The 20,137-nt window shown below is 50.6% G+C and overlaps 1 protein-coding gene across 15 annotated transcripts in view; it reads left to right on the plus strand.

Moving 5' to 3' along the window:
* The window catches only part of LOC124004756 (rap1 GTPase-activating protein 2-like), a 128,821-nt gene that overhangs the window by 105,700 nt on the left and 2,984 nt on the right, over positions 1–20,137 (plus strand). For all 15 annotated transcript variants that reach the window (XM_046313514.1, XM_046313525.1, XM_046313511.1 and 12 more), the window contains 13 exons: positions 388–471; positions 709–809; positions 6,073–6,202; positions 6,430–6,585; positions 6,980–7,051; positions 11,844–11,930; positions 12,144–12,284; positions 13,759–13,905; positions 14,226–14,338; positions 14,525–14,623; positions 16,146–16,263; positions 17,170–17,278; positions 17,653–17,723. In XM_046313514.1, the coding sequence (XP_046169470.1) occupies positions 388–471; positions 709–809; positions 6,073–6,202; positions 6,430–6,585; positions 6,980–7,051; positions 11,844–11,930; positions 12,144–12,284; positions 13,759–13,905; positions 14,226–14,338; positions 14,525–14,623; positions 16,146–16,263; positions 17,170–17,278; positions 17,653–17,723 (1,428 nt within the window). The remainder of the gene's footprint in view (positions 1–387; positions 472–708; positions 810–6,072; positions 6,203–6,429; positions 6,586–6,979; positions 7,052–11,843; positions 11,931–12,143; positions 12,285–13,758; positions 13,906–14,225; positions 14,339–14,524; positions 14,624–16,145; positions 16,264–17,169; positions 17,279–17,652; positions 17,724–20,137) is intronic.

Raw genomic sequence — 20,137 nt, forward strand, 5'->3', positions numbered from 1 at the left:
CTTGAAATAAATCCACAGGTTCACCTCCAATTGACTCAAATGATGTCAATTAGCCTATCAGAAGCTTCTAAAGCCATGACATAATTTTCTGGAATTTTCCAAGCTGTTTCAAGGCACAGTCAACTTAGTGTATGTAAAGTTCTGACCCACTGGAATTGTGATACAGTGAACTCTAAGTGAAATAATCTGTCTGTAAACAATTGTTGTAAAAATGACTTGTGTCATGCACAAGGTAAATGTCCTAACCGACTAAACTAAGTTTGTTGACAAGAAATTTGTGGAGTGGTTGAAAAACACTTTTTATGACTCCAACCTAAGTGTATGTAAACTTCCGACTTCAACTGTATGTATATACACATCCTTATAATGTTGTTGTTTCTGTTTCAGGGCTCTCAGTTAATAGTAGGTTATGACGAACACGAAGTGAACAACACCTTTAAGTTTGGTGTCATCTACCAGAAGTTTGGTCAGGTGAGTGTGATATGCAGGTTTTTATAGCCAAATGGGGTTTCAGTTTATTCCTTATCAATCCCATGCTATTTATTGTTTCCCTGTAACCTGCATTAACATCTCTCCCTTTTAATATTCTCCCGTCATCCCTCTCTCCTCTCTCCTCTCCTCTCCTCTCCTCTCCTCTCCTCTCCTCTCCTCTCCTCTCCTCTCCTCTCCTCTCCTCTCCTCTCCTCTCCTCTCCTCGCTCCATCCCAGACGTCAGAGGAGGAGTTGTTTGGGAACAACGAGGAAACGCCAGCCTTCCGGGAGTTCCTCAGTGTTCTGGGAGACAACATAGAGCTGAACGACTTTAAGGGGTGAGAGACACTGATACAACTTTACTACGGGAGGGAGGGAGGGAGAGACAGAGACAACTCTACTTACTGGAGAGGGAGGGAGGGAGGGAGAGACAGAGACAACTTTACTACGGGAGAGGGAGGGAGGGAGAGACAGAGACAACTCTACTTACTGGGAGAGGGGGAGGGAGGGAGGGAGGGAGAGACAGAGACAACTTTACTACGGGAGAGGGAGGGAGAGACAGAGACAACTCTACTACTGGGAGGGAGGGAGGGAGAGACAGAGACAACTCTACTACGGGAGAGGGAGGGAGGGAGAGACAGAGACAACTCTACTACGGGAGAGGGAGGGAGGGAGAGACAGAGACAACTCTACTACTGGAGAGGGAGGGAGGGAGAGACAGAGACAACTCTACTACGGGAGAGGGAGGGAGGGAGAGACAGAGACAACTTTACTTCGGGAGAGGGAGGGAGAGACAGAGACAACTCTACTACTGGAGAGGGAGGGAGGGAGAGACAGAGACAACTCTACTACGGGAGAGGGAGGGAGGGAGAGACAGAGACAACTCTACTACGGGAGAGGGAGGGAGGGAGAGACAGAGACAACTTTACTTCGGGAGAGGGAGAGGGACTGGGAGGGAGGGAGGGAGAGACAGAGACAACTTTACTCGGGAGAGGGAGTGAGGGAGAGACAGAGACAACTTTACTGGAGAGGGAGGGAGACAACTCTACTATGGGAGAGGGAGGGAGGGAGAGACAGAGACAACTCTACTACGGGAGAGGGAGGGAGGGAGAGACAGAGACAACTCTACTACGGGAGAGGGAGGGAGGGAGAGACAGAGACAACTCTACTACGGGAGAGGGAGGGAGGGAGAGACAGAGACAACTCTACTACGGGGAGGGAGGGAGGGAGAGACAGAGACAACTTTACTTACGGGAGAGGGAGGGAGAGACAGAGATAACTCTACTACTGGAGAGGGAGGGAGGGAGAGACAGAGACAACTCTACTACGGGAGAGGGAGGGAGAGACAGAGACAACTCTACTACGGGAGAGGGAGGGAGGGGGGACAGGACGGGAGAGGGAGGGAGGGAGGGACAGAGACAACTTTACTACTGGAGGGAGGGGGAGGGAGGGAGGGAGAGACAGAGACAACTTTACTACGGGAGAGGGAGGAGGGAGGGACAGAGACAACTCTACTACTGGGAGGGAGGGAGGGAGAGGGAGGGAGGGAGGGAGAGACAGAGACAACTCTACTACTGGGAGGGAGGGAGGGACAGGACAACTCTACTACTGGAGAGGGGAGGGAGGGAGGGACAGAGACAACTCTACTACTGGAGAGGGAGGGAGGGAGAGACAGAGACAACTTTACTACGGGAGAGGGAGGGAGGGAGAGACAGAGACAACTCTACTACTGGAGAGGGACTGGAGAGGGAGGGAGGGAGAGACAGAGACAACTTTACCTCGGGAGAGGGAGGGAGGGAGAGACAGAGACAAATCTACTATGGGAGAGGGAGGGAGGGAGAGACAGAGACAACTCTACTACTGGAGAGGGAGTGAGGGAGAGACAGAGACAACTTTACCTCGGGAGAGGGAGGGAGGGAGAGACAGAGACAAATCTACTACTGGAGAGGGAGGGAGGGAGAGACAGAGACAAATCTACTACTGGAGAGGGAGGGAGGGAGAGACAGAGACAACTTTACCTCGGGAGAGGGAGGGAGGGAGAGACAGAGACAACTTTACCTCGGGAGAGGGAGGGAGGGAGAGACAGAGACAACTCTACTACGGGAGAGGGAGGGAGGGAGAGACAGAGACAACTTTACCTCGGGAGAGGGAGGGAGGGAGAGACAGAGACAACTTTACCTCGGGAGAGGGAGGGAGGGAGAGACAGAGACAACTCTACTACGGGAGAGGGAGGGAGGGAGAGACAGAGACAACTCTACTACGGGAGAGGGAGTGAGGGAGAGACAGAGACAACTCTACTACTGGAGAGGGAGGGAGGGAGAGACAGAGACAACTCTACTACTGGAGAGGGAGGGAGGGAGAGACAGAGACAACTTTACTACGGGAGAGGGAGGGAGGGAGAGACAGAGACAACTCTACTACTGGAGAGGGAGGGAGGGACAGGGACTGGAGGGAGGGAGGGAGAGACAGAGACAACTTTACCTCGGGAGAGGGAGGGAGAGGACAAATCTACTATGGGGAGGGAGGGACAGAGACAACTACTACTGGAGAGGGAGTACTTTACCTCGGGAGAGGGAGGGAGGGAGAGACAGAGACAAATCTACTACTGGAGAGGGAGGGAGGGAGAGACAGAGACAAATCTACTACTGGAGAGGGAGGGAGGGAGAGACAGAGACAACTTTACCTCGGGAGAGGGAGGGAGGGAGAGACAGAGACACTTTACTCGGGAGAGGGAGGGAGGGAGAGACAGAGACAACTCTACTACGGGAGAGGGAGGGAGGGAGAGACAGAGACAACTTTACCTCGGGAGAGGGAGGGAGGGAGAGACAGAGACAACTTTACTCGGGAGAGGGAGGGAGGGAGAGACAGAGACAACTCTACTACGGGAGAGGGAGGGAGGGAGAGACAGAGACAACTCTACTACGGGAGAGGGAGTGAGGGAGAGACAGGGAGAGGGAGGGAGGGAGAGACAGAGACAACTCTACTACTGGAGAGGGAGGGAGGGAGAGACAGAGACAACTCTACTACTGGAGAGGGAGGGAGGGAGAGACAGAGACAACTTTACCTCGGGAGAGGGAGGGAGGGAGAGACAGAGACAAATCTACTATGGGAGAGGGAGGGAGGGAGAGACAGAGACAACTCTACTACTGGAGAGGGAGGGAGGGAGAGACAGAGACAACTCTACTACTGGAGAGGGAGGGAGGGAGAGACAGAGACAACTCTACTACTGGAGAGGGAGGGAGGGAGAGACAGAGACAACTCTACTACTGGAGAGGGAGGGAGGGAGAGACAGAGACAACTCTACTACGGGAGAGGGAGTGACAGAGACAACTCTACTACTGGGAGGGAGGGAGGGAGAGACAGAGACAACTCTACTACTGGAGAGGAGGGAGGGAGAGACAGAGACTGGAGAGGGAGGGAGGGAGAGACAGAGACAACTCTACTACTGGAGAGGGAGGGAGGGAGAGACAGAGACAACTCTACTACTGCGAGGGAGGGAGAGACAGACTATGTGCAAAATGCCCACAAAATGAAGTGGAACTGAGCTGCACTTCCTAACACTCTGTCAAATGTATGACCATTTTAGAGACACATATTTTCCTTAGATTACACAGATCCACAAATAATTCAAAAACAAACCCAATTTTGATAAACTCCCATATCTTCTGGGTGAAATACCACAGTGTGCCATCACAGCAACAAGATATGTGACCTGTTGCCGCAAGAAAAGGGCAACTAGAGAAGAACAAAGACCATTGTAAATACTACCCATATTTATGTGAAATGATTTTCCCTTTTGTACTTTAACTATTTGCACATCGTTAACACACTGTATATATACATAATATGACATTTTAAATGTCTTTATTCTTTTGGAGCTTTTGTGAGTGTAATGGTTACTGTTAATTCTTATTGTTTATTTCACTTTTGTTTATTATCTACTTCACTAGCTTTGGCGATGTTAACATATGTTCCCCATGCCAATAAAGCCCTTATATTGAATCGAAATTTAATTGAGAGCGAGATGGGGAGAGCGAAAGCGAGAGAGACAGAGACAACTCTACTACTGCTCTGATACTGAGAAAGAGAGTCAGGCGCAGAGAGCAGAGGGTTCAGTGGTTTGTAGATGTATTTCTCCGGCACAAAACGGTCACGCCAAATACATGGCGCATAAACACTGACCAGCCCAAACACAGGGCAAACGACCCGGAGAACAATGAAAACACATCCACAACCGACAGAGAACACAAATATTGGCAAATATAAGGCAAAAACAGGCTTAAATAGACCAGAAATCAAGAAACACAAAAGGAACAGGTGCAACTAATAAGACTAAACTAACAGAAAAGGAAAAAGGGATCGGTGGCGGCTAGTAGACCGGCAACGACGACCGCTGAGCACCGCCTGAACAGGCAGGGAGCCACCTTCGGTGGGAGTCGTGACAGAGAGGTTAGAGGGGGGATAGAGAGAGAGGGGATAGAGAGAGGGGGATAGAGAGAGGGGGATAGAGAGAGGGGGATAGAGAGAGGGGGATAGAGAGAGGGGGGATAGAGAGAGGGGGATAGAGAGAGGGTGGGATAGAGAGAGGGGGGATAGAGAGAGGGGGAGAGAGGGGGGATAGAGAGAGGGGGATAGAGAGAGGGGGATAGAGAGAGGGGGATAGAGAGAGGGGGATAGAGAGAGGGGGGATAGAGAGAGGGGGATAGAGAGGGGGATAGAGAGGGGGGATAGAGGGGGATAGAGAGGGGGGATAGAGGGGGATAGAGGGGGGATAGAGAGAGGGGGATAGAGAGAGGGGGAGAGAGGGGGGATAGGGGGATAGAGAGAGGGGGATAGAGAGAGAGGGGGATAGAGAGAGGGGGATAGAGAGAGGGGGATAGAGAGAGGGGGATAGCGAGAGGGGGATAGAGAGGGGGGATAGAGGGAGGGGGATAGAGAGAGGGGGATAGAGAGAGGGGGATAGAGGGGGAGAGAGAGGGGGGATAGAGAGAGGGGGATAGAGAGAGGGGGATAGAGAGAGGGGGGATAGGGGGAGAGAGAGAGGGGGATAGAGAGAGGGGGATAGAGAGAGGGGGATAGAGAGAGGGGGATAGAGAGGGGGGATAGAGAGAGGGGGATAGAGAGAGGGGGATAGAGAGAGGGGGGATAGAGAGAGGGGGATAGAGAGAGGGGGATAGAGGGGGGGGGGATAGAGAGGGGGGATAGAGAGGGGGGATAGAGAGAGGGGGATAGAGAGAGGGGGATAGAGAGAGGGGGATAGAGAGGGGGATAGAGGGGGATAGAGGAGGGGGATAGAGAGGGGGGATAGAGGGAGGGGGATAGAGGGAGGGGGATAGAGAGAGGGGGATAGAGAGGGGGGATAGAGAGAGGGGGATAGAGAGAGGGGGATAGAGAGAGGGGGATAGAGAGAGGGGGATAGAGGGAGGGGGATAGAGAGAGGGGGATAGAGAGGGGGAAAGAGAGAAATGCAGGACTTTGACTATATTTCATCATGAGTAGGGCCAGGAGTTTTACTTGTCACGTGATCAGGAAATGCTCCTTGCCCTACCCAATAATTGAATGTCATGGTAATGTTAATCAGTGTTGTCACTGTGCTCCTAGGTTCCGTGGTGGTCTGGACGTATCCCACGGTCAGACAGGCTCTGAGTCCGTCTACACCGTCTTCAGACAGAGAGAGATTATGTTCCACGTCTCCACTAAACTACCCTTCACCGAGGGAGACATACAACAGGTACTGAACACGCTACTCCACACACAGCATAGTAACAGTGGTTACAGTAGGTGTTTTGTGAGTGCGTGCGTGTGTGTGTACGTGTGTGTGTGTCACTCATAAACACCCTCTGTTTCCTCATCCCTCACACCATTCCTGTACATTTTGCCTCTAATAATTGTGACTAATTATACTGTAGAACATACAGTCTTAAGGTGTTTACAGAACGCTATGCTCTTGTCCCTCAGCTCCAGAGGAAGAGGCACATAGGCAATGACATCGTGGCGGCGGTCTTCCAGGAAGGTGCCACGCCCTTTGTGCCTGACATGATCGCCTCCAACTTCCTCCATGCGTATGTGCTGGTGCAGGTGGAGAACCCTGGTACTGAACACACAACATACAAGGTCAGTGCTATAGCCTACTATGAACCTAACAGGCTCACTATGTGATATTTGCGAAGCCATTTGAAATGTTTTATCACGGAGTGGGCCTTTAAGGCATGGATATTATGTAACCGGTGTGAAATGGCTAGCTAGTTAGCGGTGCGCGCTAGTCGCGTTTCAGTCGGTGACGTCACTCACTCAGAGACCTTGAAGTAGTTGTTTGCCTTGCTCTGCAAGGACCGCTGCTTTTGTGGTAACGATGCTTCGATGGTGACTGTTGTCGATGTGTGCAGAGGTTCCCTGGTTCAAGCCCAGATTAGGGGCAATGAAAGGAACGGAAGCAATACTGTTAGAATGACATAAGCCAGACTCTCCACACAGTAAATGGGCGGCATGAATTGCTTTGTGTCGACAGGTGTCTGTTACAGCGAGGGAGGATGTACCTCCGTTTGGACCACCTCTCCCCAATCCAGCGGTCTTCAAGAAGGTAAGTAAGAGAGAGAGAGAATTACAGAAAAAGATACAGAAAGAAAGAGATGGAAGGAGAGGGATAAAAGACACAGGGAGAGCGAGAGTTCATGTTTCCCACTGTTATGTACAGTGAATGTTTGATAAACTTGCCATTATACAATTTATTTATAAAGTATTCCTACTGCTTGCTTTACGCCACATGTTGTTGTGTTCCAGCCTGAATTAGAAATTGATACAATTATGACAAAGTGAAAATATGTTTAATTAAACAAATGTTGGCAAATGTATTGAAAATGAATTACGGAAATATATTATTTACATAAGCATTCACACCCCTGAGTCAATACATGTTAGAATCACCTTTGACAGCGATTACAGCTGTGAGTCTTTCTGGACAAGTCTTTAAGGGCTTTGCACACCTGGATTGTACAGTATTTGCATTTTTCAAGTCATGCCAATAGATTTCCACGCCTATTTAAGTCAAAACTGTAACTAGGCCACTCAGGAACATTCGATGTCGTCTTGGTAAGCAACTCCAGTGTATAATTTGCCTTGTGTTTTAGGTTAGTGTCCTGCTAAAAGGTGAATTTGTTTCCCAGTGTCTGTTGAAAGCAGACTGAACCAGTTTTTCCTCTAGGAATTTGCCTGTGCTTCACTCTATTCCAATGTATTATTATTTTATCCTCCCTAGTCCTTGCTGATGACAATCATACCCATAACATGATGCAGCCACCACCATGCTTGAAAATATGAAGAGTGTTACTCGATGATGTGTTGTGTTGGATTTGCCTCAAACATGATGCTTTGTATGCAGGACAAGAAGTTAATTGCTTTGCCACATTTGTTGTAGTATTACTTTACTGCCTTATTGCAAACAGGATGTAAGGGTTTTCCTGTGGTGAAGTAGAGGCGGACCAAAATGCAGCGTGGTGGTTATTCATGTTCTTTAATGAAGGAACTATACATTAAATAACTAACAAAACAATAAATGTGCGAAAACCAAAAACAGTCCTATCTGGTGCAAACACAGAGACAGGAACAATCACCCACAAACACTCAGTGAAACTCAGGCTACCTAAGTATGATTCTCAATCAGAGACAACTAATGACACCTGCCTCTGATTGAGAACCATACTAGGCCGAAACATAGAAATACCCAAAACCTAGAAAAACAAACATAGACTGCCCACCCAACTCATGCCCTGACCATACTAAATAAACACAAAAGAAAGGAAATAAAGGTCAGAACGTGACAGTACCCCCCCCCCCCCCAAAGGTGCGGACTCCGGCCGCAAAACCTTGACCTATAGGGGAGGGTCTGGGTGGGCGTCTGTCCGCGGTGGCGGCTCTGGCGCGGGACGCGGACCCCACTTCACCATTGTCTTAGTCCGCCTCATTGTCCGCCTCCATGGCTCTCTAACCATGGCAACCCCTCTCAATGACCCCACTGGACAAAGGGGCAGCTCGGGACAGGGGGCGGCTGCTCGGGACAGAGGGACGGCTGCTCGGGACAGAGGGGCCCTGGCGCCTCTGGGGCTGAGGGGCCCTGGCGCCTCTGAGGCTGAGGGGCCCTGGCGGCCCTGGGGCTGAGGGGCTCTGGGGCTGAGGGGCTCTGGCGCCTCTGGGGCTGAGGGGCTCTGGCGCCTCTGGGGCTGAGGGGCTCTGGCGCCTCTGGGGCTGAGGGGCGGCACTGGCGACCCCTGGCTGACTGGCGGCTTCTGGCAGAATGGCGGGGCTGAGGGGCGGCGCTGGCAGACCCCTGGCTGACTGGCGGCGCTGGGCAGAATGGTGGCTCAGGCGGCGCTGGGCAGACGGGTGGCTCAGGCGGCGCTGGGCAGACGGGTGGCTCAGGCGGCGCTGGGCAGACGGGTGGCTCAGGCGGCGCTGGAGAGGAAGGCTCTGGCGGTGCTGGACTAAGGAGCTCTGGCGCCTCTGGAATGAGGGGCTCTGGCGCCTCTGGCATGAGGGGCTCTGGCATGATGGGCGGGAGCTCTGGCAGCGCCGGACAGGCGGGAGCACCTGTGTTGATGGGACGGAGAAACAGCCTGGTGCGGGGTGCCGGCACTGGTGGTACCTGGCTGGGGACACACACGCTCAGGGTGAATGCCTTGCTCTGTCAAATCAACTGCAGTGCTGGACTAAGGAGCTCTCAGACTCAGCCTCTGGAATGATGGGCTGGCTCAGGTCGCCTCCTGGCATGAGGGCTCTGGCATGATGGGCGGGATCTCCTCCCAAGCATTGCTGCTGGCTGCTAGCGCTTCTCCTGCTGCTGACAGCTGTTGCTCCTGGGCTGTTGCACCTGTGTTGATGGGACGGAGAAACAGCCTGGTGCGGGGTGCCAAAATGCACTGGTGGTTACCTGTTCTTTAATGAAGGAACTATACATGAAATAACTAACAAAACAATAAGGGTGAAAACCAAAAACAATCCTATCGTCAAATCAACTGAACAATCACCCACAAACACACAGTTCCCAGGCCCCATGATTCTCAATTAACACCTGCCTCTGATTGTGTCTCATCTCCCATCCGTTCACTCAAAACCTCCATTCTGTCCAATAACATCCCTCGACTGAGTTGGGAAGGACCTTGTATCTTTCAGACTCAGATACACCATTCAAAGTGTAATTAATAGCTTCACCGATATGGGATATTCAATGGCTTACCCATCTACCAATGTACCCATAGAGTAATTGATAAACCTCCCTGGTCTTTGTGGTTGAATCTGTGTTTAAAATTCACTGCTCGACTGAGGGACCATCTGTCTTACACTGTATGTGTGGGGTGCAGAGATTTGGTAGTCATTTGAAAATCATATTAAACACTATTATTGGACACAGAGTGAGTCCTTGCAACTTATTATGTGACTTGTAAAAAATTTAAAACGCAAGCATGAAAAGCTGAATACCTTTTCTGCTCGCTTTGAGGCAAGCAACACTGAAGCATGCATATGAGAGCACCAGCTGTTCCGGACGACTGTGTGATCATGCTCTCCGTAGCCGATGTGAGCAGGACCTTTAAACAGGTCAACATTCCCAAGGTCGCGGGGCCAGATGGATTACCAGGACGTGTTCTCAGAGCATGCGCAGATCTACATGTTTCAAGCAGAACACCATAGTCCTTGTGCCCAAGAAAGCGAAGGTAACCTACCTAAATGACTACCGCTCCATAGCACTCACGTTGGTAGCCATGAAGTGCTTTGAACGGCTGGTCATGGCTCACATCAACACCATCATGCTGGAAACTCTAGACCCACTCCAATTAGCATATCGCCTCAACAGATCCACAGATAACGCAATCTCAATCGCACTCCACACTGCCCTTTCCCACCTGGTCAAAAGGAACACCTATGTGAGAATGCTGTTCATTGACTACAGCTCAGCATTCAACACCATGGCGCCCACAAAGCTCATCACGAAGCTAAGGACCCTGGGACTAAACACCTCCCTCTTCAACTGGATCCTGCACTTCCTGACTGGTCGCCCCCAGGTGGTAAGGGTAGGTAACAATACTTCTGCCACACTGATCGTCAACATGTGGGCCCCACAGGGGTGCATGCTTAGTCCTCTCCTGTACTCCCTGACGACACAACAGTGGTCGGCCTGATCGACAACGATGAGACAGCCTAGAGGGAGGAGGTCAGAGACCTGGCTGTGTGGTGCCAGGACAATAACCTCTCCCTCAACGTGAGCAAGAGAAAGGAGCTGATCGAGGACTACAGGAAAAGGAGGGCGGAACACGTCTCCATTCACATCAACGGGGCTGTAGTGGAGCGGGTCGAGAGTTTCAAGTTCCTTGGTGTCCACATCACCAACAAGCTATCATGGTTGAAACACACCAAGACAGTCGTGAAGAGGGCGCGACAACATCCCCAGATCCTCAAAAAGTTATACAGCTGCACCATCGAGAGCATGGTTGCATCACTGTCTGGTATGGCAACTGCTCGCCAGAGGGTAGTGCGAACAGCTCAGTACATCACTGGGGCCAAGCTTCCTGGACCAATATACTAGGCGGTGTCAGAGGAAAGACCAACAAATTGTCAAAGACTCCTATCACCCACATCACTGTTCTCTCTGCTACTGCAAGGCAAGCCCCAAGTCTAGGTCCAACAGGCTCCTTTACAGCTTCTACCCCCAAGGCGTTTGAATGCTGAACAAGCCCCCAGGACTATCTACATTGACCCCCCCGTTGTTTATAAACTGCTGCTGCTCGCTGTTTATTATCTATGCATAGTCACTTTACCCCTACCTTCATGTACACCTACATGTACAGATGACCTCGACTGACCGGTACCCCCTGTATATTGTGTTACTTTTTATTACATTTTTTACTTTAGTTTATTTAGTAAATATTTTCTTAACTCTATTTCTTTAATTGCATTGTTGATTAAGGGCTTGTAAGTAAGCATTTCATGGTACACCTGTTGTATTCGGTGCATGTGACAAATAACATTTGATTTGATTTGTTAAGCACATTTTTACTCATGAACTTATTTAGGGTTTCCAGAACAAAGAGATTGAATACTTATTAACTCAAGACATTTCAGCTTTTCATTTTGAAATTAAATATAAAAACATCATTTCACTCTCTGGGAATTTTGTGTACAGGCCAGTGACACAAAATCTAAATGGAATCCATTTTAAATTCAGGCTGTAACACAACAAAATGTGGACAAAGGAAAGGGGTGTGAACACTTTCTGAGGGGACTGTATCAGTCCTTTCCGTCCCATCGACTCCAGACGACCAGATGATGATGAGTATGGTGCTGATGAAAGTCACCTCTCCCCTCCCGCTCTCGTCTCTCCCCAGGGTCCTGAGTTCCGCGACTTCCTCCTGACAAAGCTGATCAATGCAGAGAACGCCTGCTACAAGTCTGACAAGTTTGCCAAGCTAGAGGTGAGAGGTGCAGATGACTCGACACCCTTGATGTGCTGTTCAATCTCTTTCATCTATCGCAATCCCCTCTACTACTGCTTCTTAAATGATACATTGTGGTGTTGTTTTTTTTGCATGTGTGTGTGTGTGTGTTTGCTTCTGTGCATCTGTATACATCTATGTGTGTCTCTATGGATCTGTGTGTGCATGTGTCTGTGCGTGCGTGTGTTGTAGGGGCGGACGCGAGCTGCACTGCTGGATAACCTTCACGATGAGCTCCACAGACAGACCCAAGTTACTCTGGGGCAAGGCCAGGCTGGGGAGGAGGACAAGCTGGAGAATGGGGGCCATGGGGGACTGCTGGAGTCCTTCAAGGTGACTCTTTTACACCATTATTTTTACCTCATCATCCGTCGCCATGTCTGAACCTCTCTCTTTCTCTTTCTCTCTCTCGCTCTCTCATTCTCTCTCTTCTCTCTCTACCTCCTCTCTCTCTCTCTCTCGCTCTCTCTCTCCCTCTCTATCTCTCTTTCGCCCCCTCTCTCTTTCTCTCTCGCTCTCTCCTCTTTTCAATCTCTCTACCTCCTATCGCTCTCTCTCTCCCTTTCTCTCTCTCTGTCTCGCTCTGCTGTTCTCTCTCTCTCTCTCTCTCTCTCGCTCTCTCTCTCTCAATCTTTCCCTCCCTCCAACCACGCTGCTGTTGATTGAGATGAAGGGGTATTAATCATCGTACCCCCTTACCCGTCTCTCCATCTCTCTCTCCCTCCCCTACCCTCCCTCTCTGACCATATGGTGTCTCACTGTCTGTTCACAGGCAGTGTGGAGGTGTGTGTTGCATGCCACTCATTCAACCACTGGGGGTGCTGTGCTCATCACTACAACAGCAGTCACTGTTTATTACCTTTCATCTCCGATACTGTGTTATACTAATTGAGATTCAGAACAAAGCATATCCCATGTTGAAAGCTTCTCCAAACATTGAAACACTCAATAAACACTGTTCAGGTGATTTTGTTTGTTGTTTAATGCCATTCTAGACTAACGTTGAAACACACCGTCCCTGTCAGGGCAGGTCAAGGGCAGGCAGAGGTCAGTAATCCAGATAGGTGGGGCAAAGGTACAGGACGGCAGGCAGGCTCAGGGTCAGGGCAGGCAGAAAGGTCAAAGCTGGGATAAACTAGAAAACAGGAAGTTAGGCGAGACAGGAGCAAGGGGAAAACCGCTGGTGGGTTCTACGAACAAAACGGACTGGCAACAGACAAACAGAGAACACAGGTATAAATACACAGGGGATGATGGGGAAGATGGGGGGACATCTGGAGGGGGGTGGAGACGAGCACAAAGACAGGTGAAACAGATCAGGCCGTGACATGTAGTTCCACGAGTAAAACACTACTGAAAACACTACCTAGATCAGAACTTAGTTCAACTACCACCAAGCTACTGCAAAATGTAGTTAAACTACTAGTTGAACTACATATACTGTAGTTCATTACTCCCCAACACTGATAATACTACAGTCATATCTCTCACTATCCATGCACTGCACTCCTTATTCCTCTGTGTAGGAGAAGTGCACTCTGGAAAAAATGGGGTGAACTGATCTGGCAACTGGAGGGTTGCTGGGTTCACATCCTAAAGACGTTCCCTCTATTGTTGGGGCCTTAAGCAAGGCACCTTTACCACACAACTTGCTCTGCATCCAGGGGCCCTGTGCTTGTCTCAGCTGTACAACTGTACTCATTTCCCTTCTATTACTCTGTCCTCTTTTCTCTCTCACTTCGTCACCGCTCCCTTCTAACCCACTCCCTCCTCTGTCCCCTCCTCTATCTCTGTCCCCGTCCCCTAGCGTGCCATGCGCGTCCGGAGTCACTCCATGGAGACCATGGTGGGGTCCCACCGTCACCGGAGTCCAGGGGTGGGAGGGGGGGTCCCGGCCAGCTTGAGTGGAGGGGGGCTGCCACAGAGCACCGAGTGCACAAAGAGTACCTTCACGGTGAGCAGGGGGGAGTGGGTAGAGGGGGAGGAGCGGTAGAGGTTATAAAGTCATATTTACACACAAATAAAACTGGACATGCACATACTGCAAAAATGTCCTCTAATGAGTCATGATATCAACATGTTCTTTGGCAAACAGTCACATCCATGTAATAACTCCATATTATCAGTGTGCCGATGTAATTTCAACTGTTTTATATGTGAAGGGTATTGGTCGATCACAATGTAGCCAAAATCTGCCTTAATGACACTCTATCAGCCTCCTAATGCTGTATATTGCCTGCTTGTTAATGCTATTGACTGGGTGTCTCTCTCCAGCCACCAGTGCTGTCAGCCAAGTCTCCCCTGAAGAGTCCAGTGAAGCGTCGTTCAGGCCTCTTCCCCCGCCTCCACTCAAGCACAGAGAGCCCCTCGGACAGACACACGCGCAGGTCAGTAGGCTTTCCTTAGCCTGGTCCCAGGTCTGTTTGTGCTGTTTTGTTAATGTCCACAGGAGTTGGCAAAACATCACAAACAGATCTGGGACCAGGCTGTGCATTCAGGTCATAATACTGAAGCTTTAGTTTTGTCAATGTCTATTTGTTCAATCTGCTAACTTGGTCCGTATGTTGTTGCAGTGACCAAAAGACCCCAGACATCTGCCCGCTCGGACAGGAAGGGAGGTCAGAGACGTGGTCCAACCCCAGCTCGCCAGAGATCTGCCCCAACAAGGAGAGGTGAGATGAACCACAAACAAAACACTGAACATGAACACACAAGGTGTGCATGTGCTCTGTAAACTCTCCTCTCCTCCTGTCCCCTCTCCTCTCCTCCCGTCCTCTCTCCTCTCCTCCCGTCCTCTCTCCTCTCCTTCCCTCTCGTCTCCTCTCCTCCCGTCCTCTCTCCTCTCCTCTCCTCCCGTCCTCTCTCCTCTCCTTCCCTCTCGTCTCCTCTCCTCCCGTCCTCTCTCCTCTCCTCCCGTCCCCTCTCCTCTCCTTCCCTCTCGTCTCCTCTCCTCCCGTCCTCTCTCCTCTCCTCTCCTCCCGTCCTCTCTCCTCTCCTCCCGTCCTCTCTCCTCTCCTTCCCTCTCGTCTCCTCTCCTCCTGTCCTCTCTCCTCTCCTCCTGTCCTCTCTCCTCTCCTCCCGTCCCCTTTCCTCCCGTCCCCTCACCTCCCGTCCTCTCTCCTCTCCTCCTGTCCTCTCTCCTCTCCTCCCGTCCTCTCTCCTCTCCTCTCCTCCCGTCCTCTCTCCTCTCCTCCCGTCCTCTCTCCTCTCCTCCCATCCTCTCTCCTCTCCTCCCGTCCCCTCTCCTCTCCTCCCGTCCCCTCTCCTCTCCTCCCGCCCTCTCTCCTCTCCCTCCCCCCCTTGTCCTCTCTCCTCTCCTCTCGTCTCCTCTCCTCCCGTCCTCTCTCCTCTCCTCCTGTCTTCTCTCCTCTCCTCCCATCCTCTCTCCTCTCCTTTCTTCTCCTCTCCTCTCCTCCTGTCCTCTCCTCTCCTCCCGTCCTCTCTCCTCTCCTCCCGTCCTCTCTCCTCTCCTCCTGTCCTCTCTCCTCCTGTCCTCTCTCCTCTCCTCCCGTCCTCTCTCCTCTCCTCTCCTCCCGTCCTCTCTCCTCTCATCTCCTCTCCTCCCATCCTCTCTCCTCTCCTCCCGTCCTCTCTCCTCTCCTCTTGTCCTCTCTCCTCTCCTCCTGTCCTCTCTCCTCTCCTCCCGTCCTCTCTCCTCTCCTCTCCTCCTGTCCTCTCTCCTCTCCTCCCATCCTCTCTCCTCTCCTCTCTTCTCCTCTCCTCTCCTCCTGTCCTCTCCTCCCTCCCGTCCTCTCTCCTCTCCTCTCCTCTCGTCTCCTCTCCTCCCGTCCTCTCTCCTCTCCTCCTGTCTTCTCTCCTCTCCTCCCGTCTTCTCTCCTCTCCTCCCATCCTCTCTCCTCTCCTTTCTTCTCCTCTCCTCTCCTCCTGTCCTCTCCTCTCCTCCTGTCCTCTCTCCTCCTGTCCTCTCTCCTCTCCTCCCGTCCTCTCTCCTCTCCTCCCGTCCTCTCTCCTCTCGTCTCCTCTTCTCCCGTCCTCTCTCCTCTCCTCCCGTCCTCTCTCCTCTCCTCCCCTCTCCTCCCGTCCTCTCCCCTCTCCTCCCGTCCTCTCTCCTCTCCTCCTGTCCTCTCTCCTCTCCTCCCATCCTCTCTCCTCTCCTCCCGTCCCCTCTCCTGGTCCTCGTCTTGCCTCTCTCCTCTGCTCCTCTAATGCTGTTCCTCTACCTCCTGTCACCAGGCCGTTCCTCAAGCTGAAGGACTGCAGCAGCAGACCCAACATCTCCCGCTCCTCCTCCAGCACCAGCAGCTTCAGCAGCACCACCGGGGAGGGAGAGGCCCTGGAGGAGCTTGACACTGTGAGGGCCTGCAGCCATTGGGGAGACAAGGGGGCTGGGGAGGCCCTGGAGCCATTATGCTGGTGGCGTATGTAGGATGGACAGAGGGTTAGGGGGTAGGGAGGCAGGGGGAACAATGAGGCAGTGGGCTGGGAGACAGGGGGGCAGGGTGGGCTTGGGTGGGCCATAGCATTTGGATCAGGACTGGCAGGGTGCTTCTGTAACATAATTGGGCAGATCACAGGCCTGTGGTGCTCAGTAGTTGTGGGACACAAAATTATGAATTGTATAAGGACCATGGGTTTGTTTCATCGTTAACTGCATGAAGGCATCATCAAATGACACTGTTGGAATGATTTGAGATAATTTGGCAGTACTGAGAAAATAAATTGGGATGATGCAATGACAGCTGGTGATTAAGTCAGTTATGGTTTCTGTCACTCTCTTTGGATCGTATTGCGTTGGATGTCAATCACGAACACTTGGCGAAGGATGAGAATGATTGTATCATACACACATTAACACACACAGATCAGTGTTTACACACAAAGAAAACTGTTGTTCAACAGTTAACAGCTCAGTTGACAGTTTTGCTGTTGAATAGAACTCAGTTAACCGAAGGCTGGAATTTGTGTGCCCCTCTGGAGCAGTTTGGGGGTTAAGTTCCTTGCTCAAGAGCACACCGGCAGCACAGTGCTGAAAACCAACCATTTGTCGTAATTCCAGTTGATGCCTATTGGCCTTGAGTTAGTAGCCCTAGTTTGTAGTATGTAGTGTGTAGTCTGTAGTCTGTAGTGTGTGGTGACAGTAGAATGATACAGACGGATGACTACCCTCGCCCTGACAGCTCTTCCTAAACTTCCTCCTCCTCTTCTCCCTCTTCATCCTTCCCTCTTCCTCTTCTCCCTCCTCATCTTCTTCTCCCAGGGAACCCACCCGTGCATAGCCTCCTCGTCTGTGTTCAGCCCCTACCCTTCCCTCAGCGTGGAGAGCCACGGCTCTGCCACCCCCCTCATCATGTGTCGCAGTCCCACAGGTAAACACCCAACACAGATACACTACACAACACCTAGGTGTGATTGACTGGGATCCAAACCCGGGTCTCCCGCACACCACAAGACCATGTTAGCCCTTTGGGCTGAAATCTAGGCATTCTGCAAGTCATCGGGGTTACTAAACCCTCGAGCATCTCTGTTATATAGGTCTCTGTGCCCTCTGTATGCATCTCTTACACTGCAGATTCCAATGGTGGGTTTGTTGACGTTCTATACTTGAACTAATCAGGAAGCACACGTGTTACTTACTTTGTTGTCCGCGAGTATGTTTTCTCATCCTCAATGTGTGATTGACACTCAATCATAGAGTGTGTATTCCTCTGTAAACGGAGGCTTTCTCTTATTCTCCCTCCAGATGTGAAGAGTAAGATGTCTCCCAGGTCAAACTTGAAGTTCCGCTTTGACAAGATGAGTCACGCCACAACTGTAAGTGATGTCTCACTGTGCTGTACCGTACTATACTGTACTATACTGAGCTGTACTATACTGCACTGTACTGTACTGTACAGTCGTGGCCAAAAGTTTCGAGAATGACACATATTCATTTCCACAAAGTTTGCTGCTTCAGTGTCTTTATATATTTTTTGTCAGATGTTACTATGGAATACTGAAGTATAATTACAAGCATTTCATAAGTGTCAAAGGCTTTTGTTGACAATTACATGAAGTTGATGCAAAGAGACAATATTTGCAGTGTTGACCCTTCTTTTTCAAGACCTCTGCAATCCGCCCTGGCATGCTGTCTATTAACTTCTGGGCCACATCCTGACTGATGGCAGCCCATTCTTGCATAATCAATGCTTGGAGTCAGAATTTGTGGGTTTTTGTTTGTCCACCCACCTCTTGAGGATTGACCACAAGTTCACAATGGGATTTTCCGATGTTTTGTTCCCCGAGCCACTTAGTTACCACTTAGTTACCACTTTTGCCATCAAGATGGAAAAGGCATTGTTCATCACCAAACTGTTCCTGGATGGTTGGGAGAAGTTGTTCTCGGAGGATATGTTGGTACCATTCTTTATTCATGGCTGTGTTCTTTGGCAAAATTGTGAGTGAGCCCACTCCCTTGGCTGAGAAGCAACCCCACACATGAATGGTCTCAGGATGCTTTACTGTTGGCATGACAACAGGACCGAAGCTTTCGGAAAGGGGATTCATCAAACAATGGGAAAGGGGATTCATCAGAGAAAATGACTTTACCCCAGTCCTCAGCAGTCCAATCCCTGTACCTTTTGCAGAATATCAGTCTGTCCCGGATGTTTTTCCTGGAGAGAAGTGGCTTCTTTTCTGCCCTTCTTGACACCAGGACATCCTCCAAAAGTCTTCGCCTCGCTGTGCGTGCAGATGCACTCTCACCTGCCTGCTGCCATTCCTGAGCAACCTCTGTACTGGTGGTGCCACGATCCCACAGCTGAATCAACTTTAGGAGATGGTCATGGCGCTTGCTAGACTTTCTTTGGTGCCCTGAAGCCTTCTTTCACAACAATTGAACCGCTCTCCTTGAAGTTCTTGATGACCCAATAAATGGTTGATTTAGGTGTAATCTTACTGGCAGCAATATTCTTGCCTGTGAAGCCCTTTTTGTGCAACGCAATGATGACGGCACGTGTTTCCTTGCAGGTAATCATGTTTGACAGAGGAAGAACAATGATTCCAAGCACCACCCTCCCTTGGAAGCTTCCAGTCTGTTATTCGAACTCAATAAGCATGACAGAGTGACCTCCAGCCTTGTCCTCATCAACACTCACACCTGTGTTAACGAGAGAATCACTGACATCAGTGATGTCAGCTGGTCCTTTTTGTGGCAGGGCTGAAATGCAGTGGAAATGTTTTTGGGGGATTCAGTTCATTTGCATGGCAAAGAGGAACTTTGTAATTAATTGCATTTTATCTGATCACTCTTCATAACATTCTGGAGTATATGCAAATTGCCATCTTACAAACTGAGGCAGCAGACTTTGTGAAAATGTATATTTGTATAAATGTATAAATGTATAAAATGTATATTAGTACAGCCAAGACTGTACTATACTGTATTATATTATACTATACTGCACTGTACTATATACTATACTTTACTATACACTGTACTGTACTCTATTCTACTCTACCCTAGTCTACTGTGCTGCATGTGTGATAAACACACTGCTCAGTGAATGCAGTCTTGAAGTGACAAACTGCTCTCCTCCAGACATTGGGATATGATAGGTGGATATAGCATCAGGGACAGTAGCTTGGTCCTGTATCACAGCCCCTTCACTGCTGGGTCTGCTCTGAGCTGGGTCCTGTATCACAGTCCCATCACTGCTGGGTCTGCTGTGAGCTGGGTCCTGTATCACAGTCCCTTCACTGCTGGGTCTGCTCTGAGCTGGGTCCTGTATCACAGCCCCTTCACTGCTGGGTCTGCTGTGAGCTGGGTCCTGTATCACAGTGCCTTCACTGCTGGGTCTGCTCTGAGCTGGGTCCTGTATCACAGTCCCATCACTGCTGGGTCTGCTGTGAGCTGGGTCCTGTATCACAGTCCCATCACTGCTGGGTCTGCTGTGAGCTGGGTCCTGTATCACAGTCCCTTCACTGCTGGGTCTGCTGTGAGCTGGGTCCTGTATCACAGTCCCTTCACTGCTGGGTCTGCTCTGAGCTGGGTCCTGTATCACAGTCCCATCACTGCTGGGTCTGCTGTGAGCTGGGTCCTGTATCACAGTCCCATCACTGCTGGGTCTGCTGTGAGCTGGGTCCTGTATCACAGTCCCTTCACTGCTGGGTCTGCTGTGAGCTGGGTCCTGTATCACAGTCCCTTCACTGCTGGGTCTGCTCTGAGCTGGGTCCTGTATCACAGTCCC

This window comes from Oncorhynchus gorbuscha, linkage group LG19 (genome assembly GCF_021184085.1).
Source record: "Oncorhynchus gorbuscha isolate QuinsamMale2020 ecotype Even-year linkage group LG19, OgorEven_v1.0, whole genome shotgun sequence".
Classification (NCBI taxonomy): domain Eukaryota; kingdom Metazoa; phylum Chordata; class Actinopteri; order Salmoniformes; family Salmonidae; genus Oncorhynchus; species Oncorhynchus gorbuscha.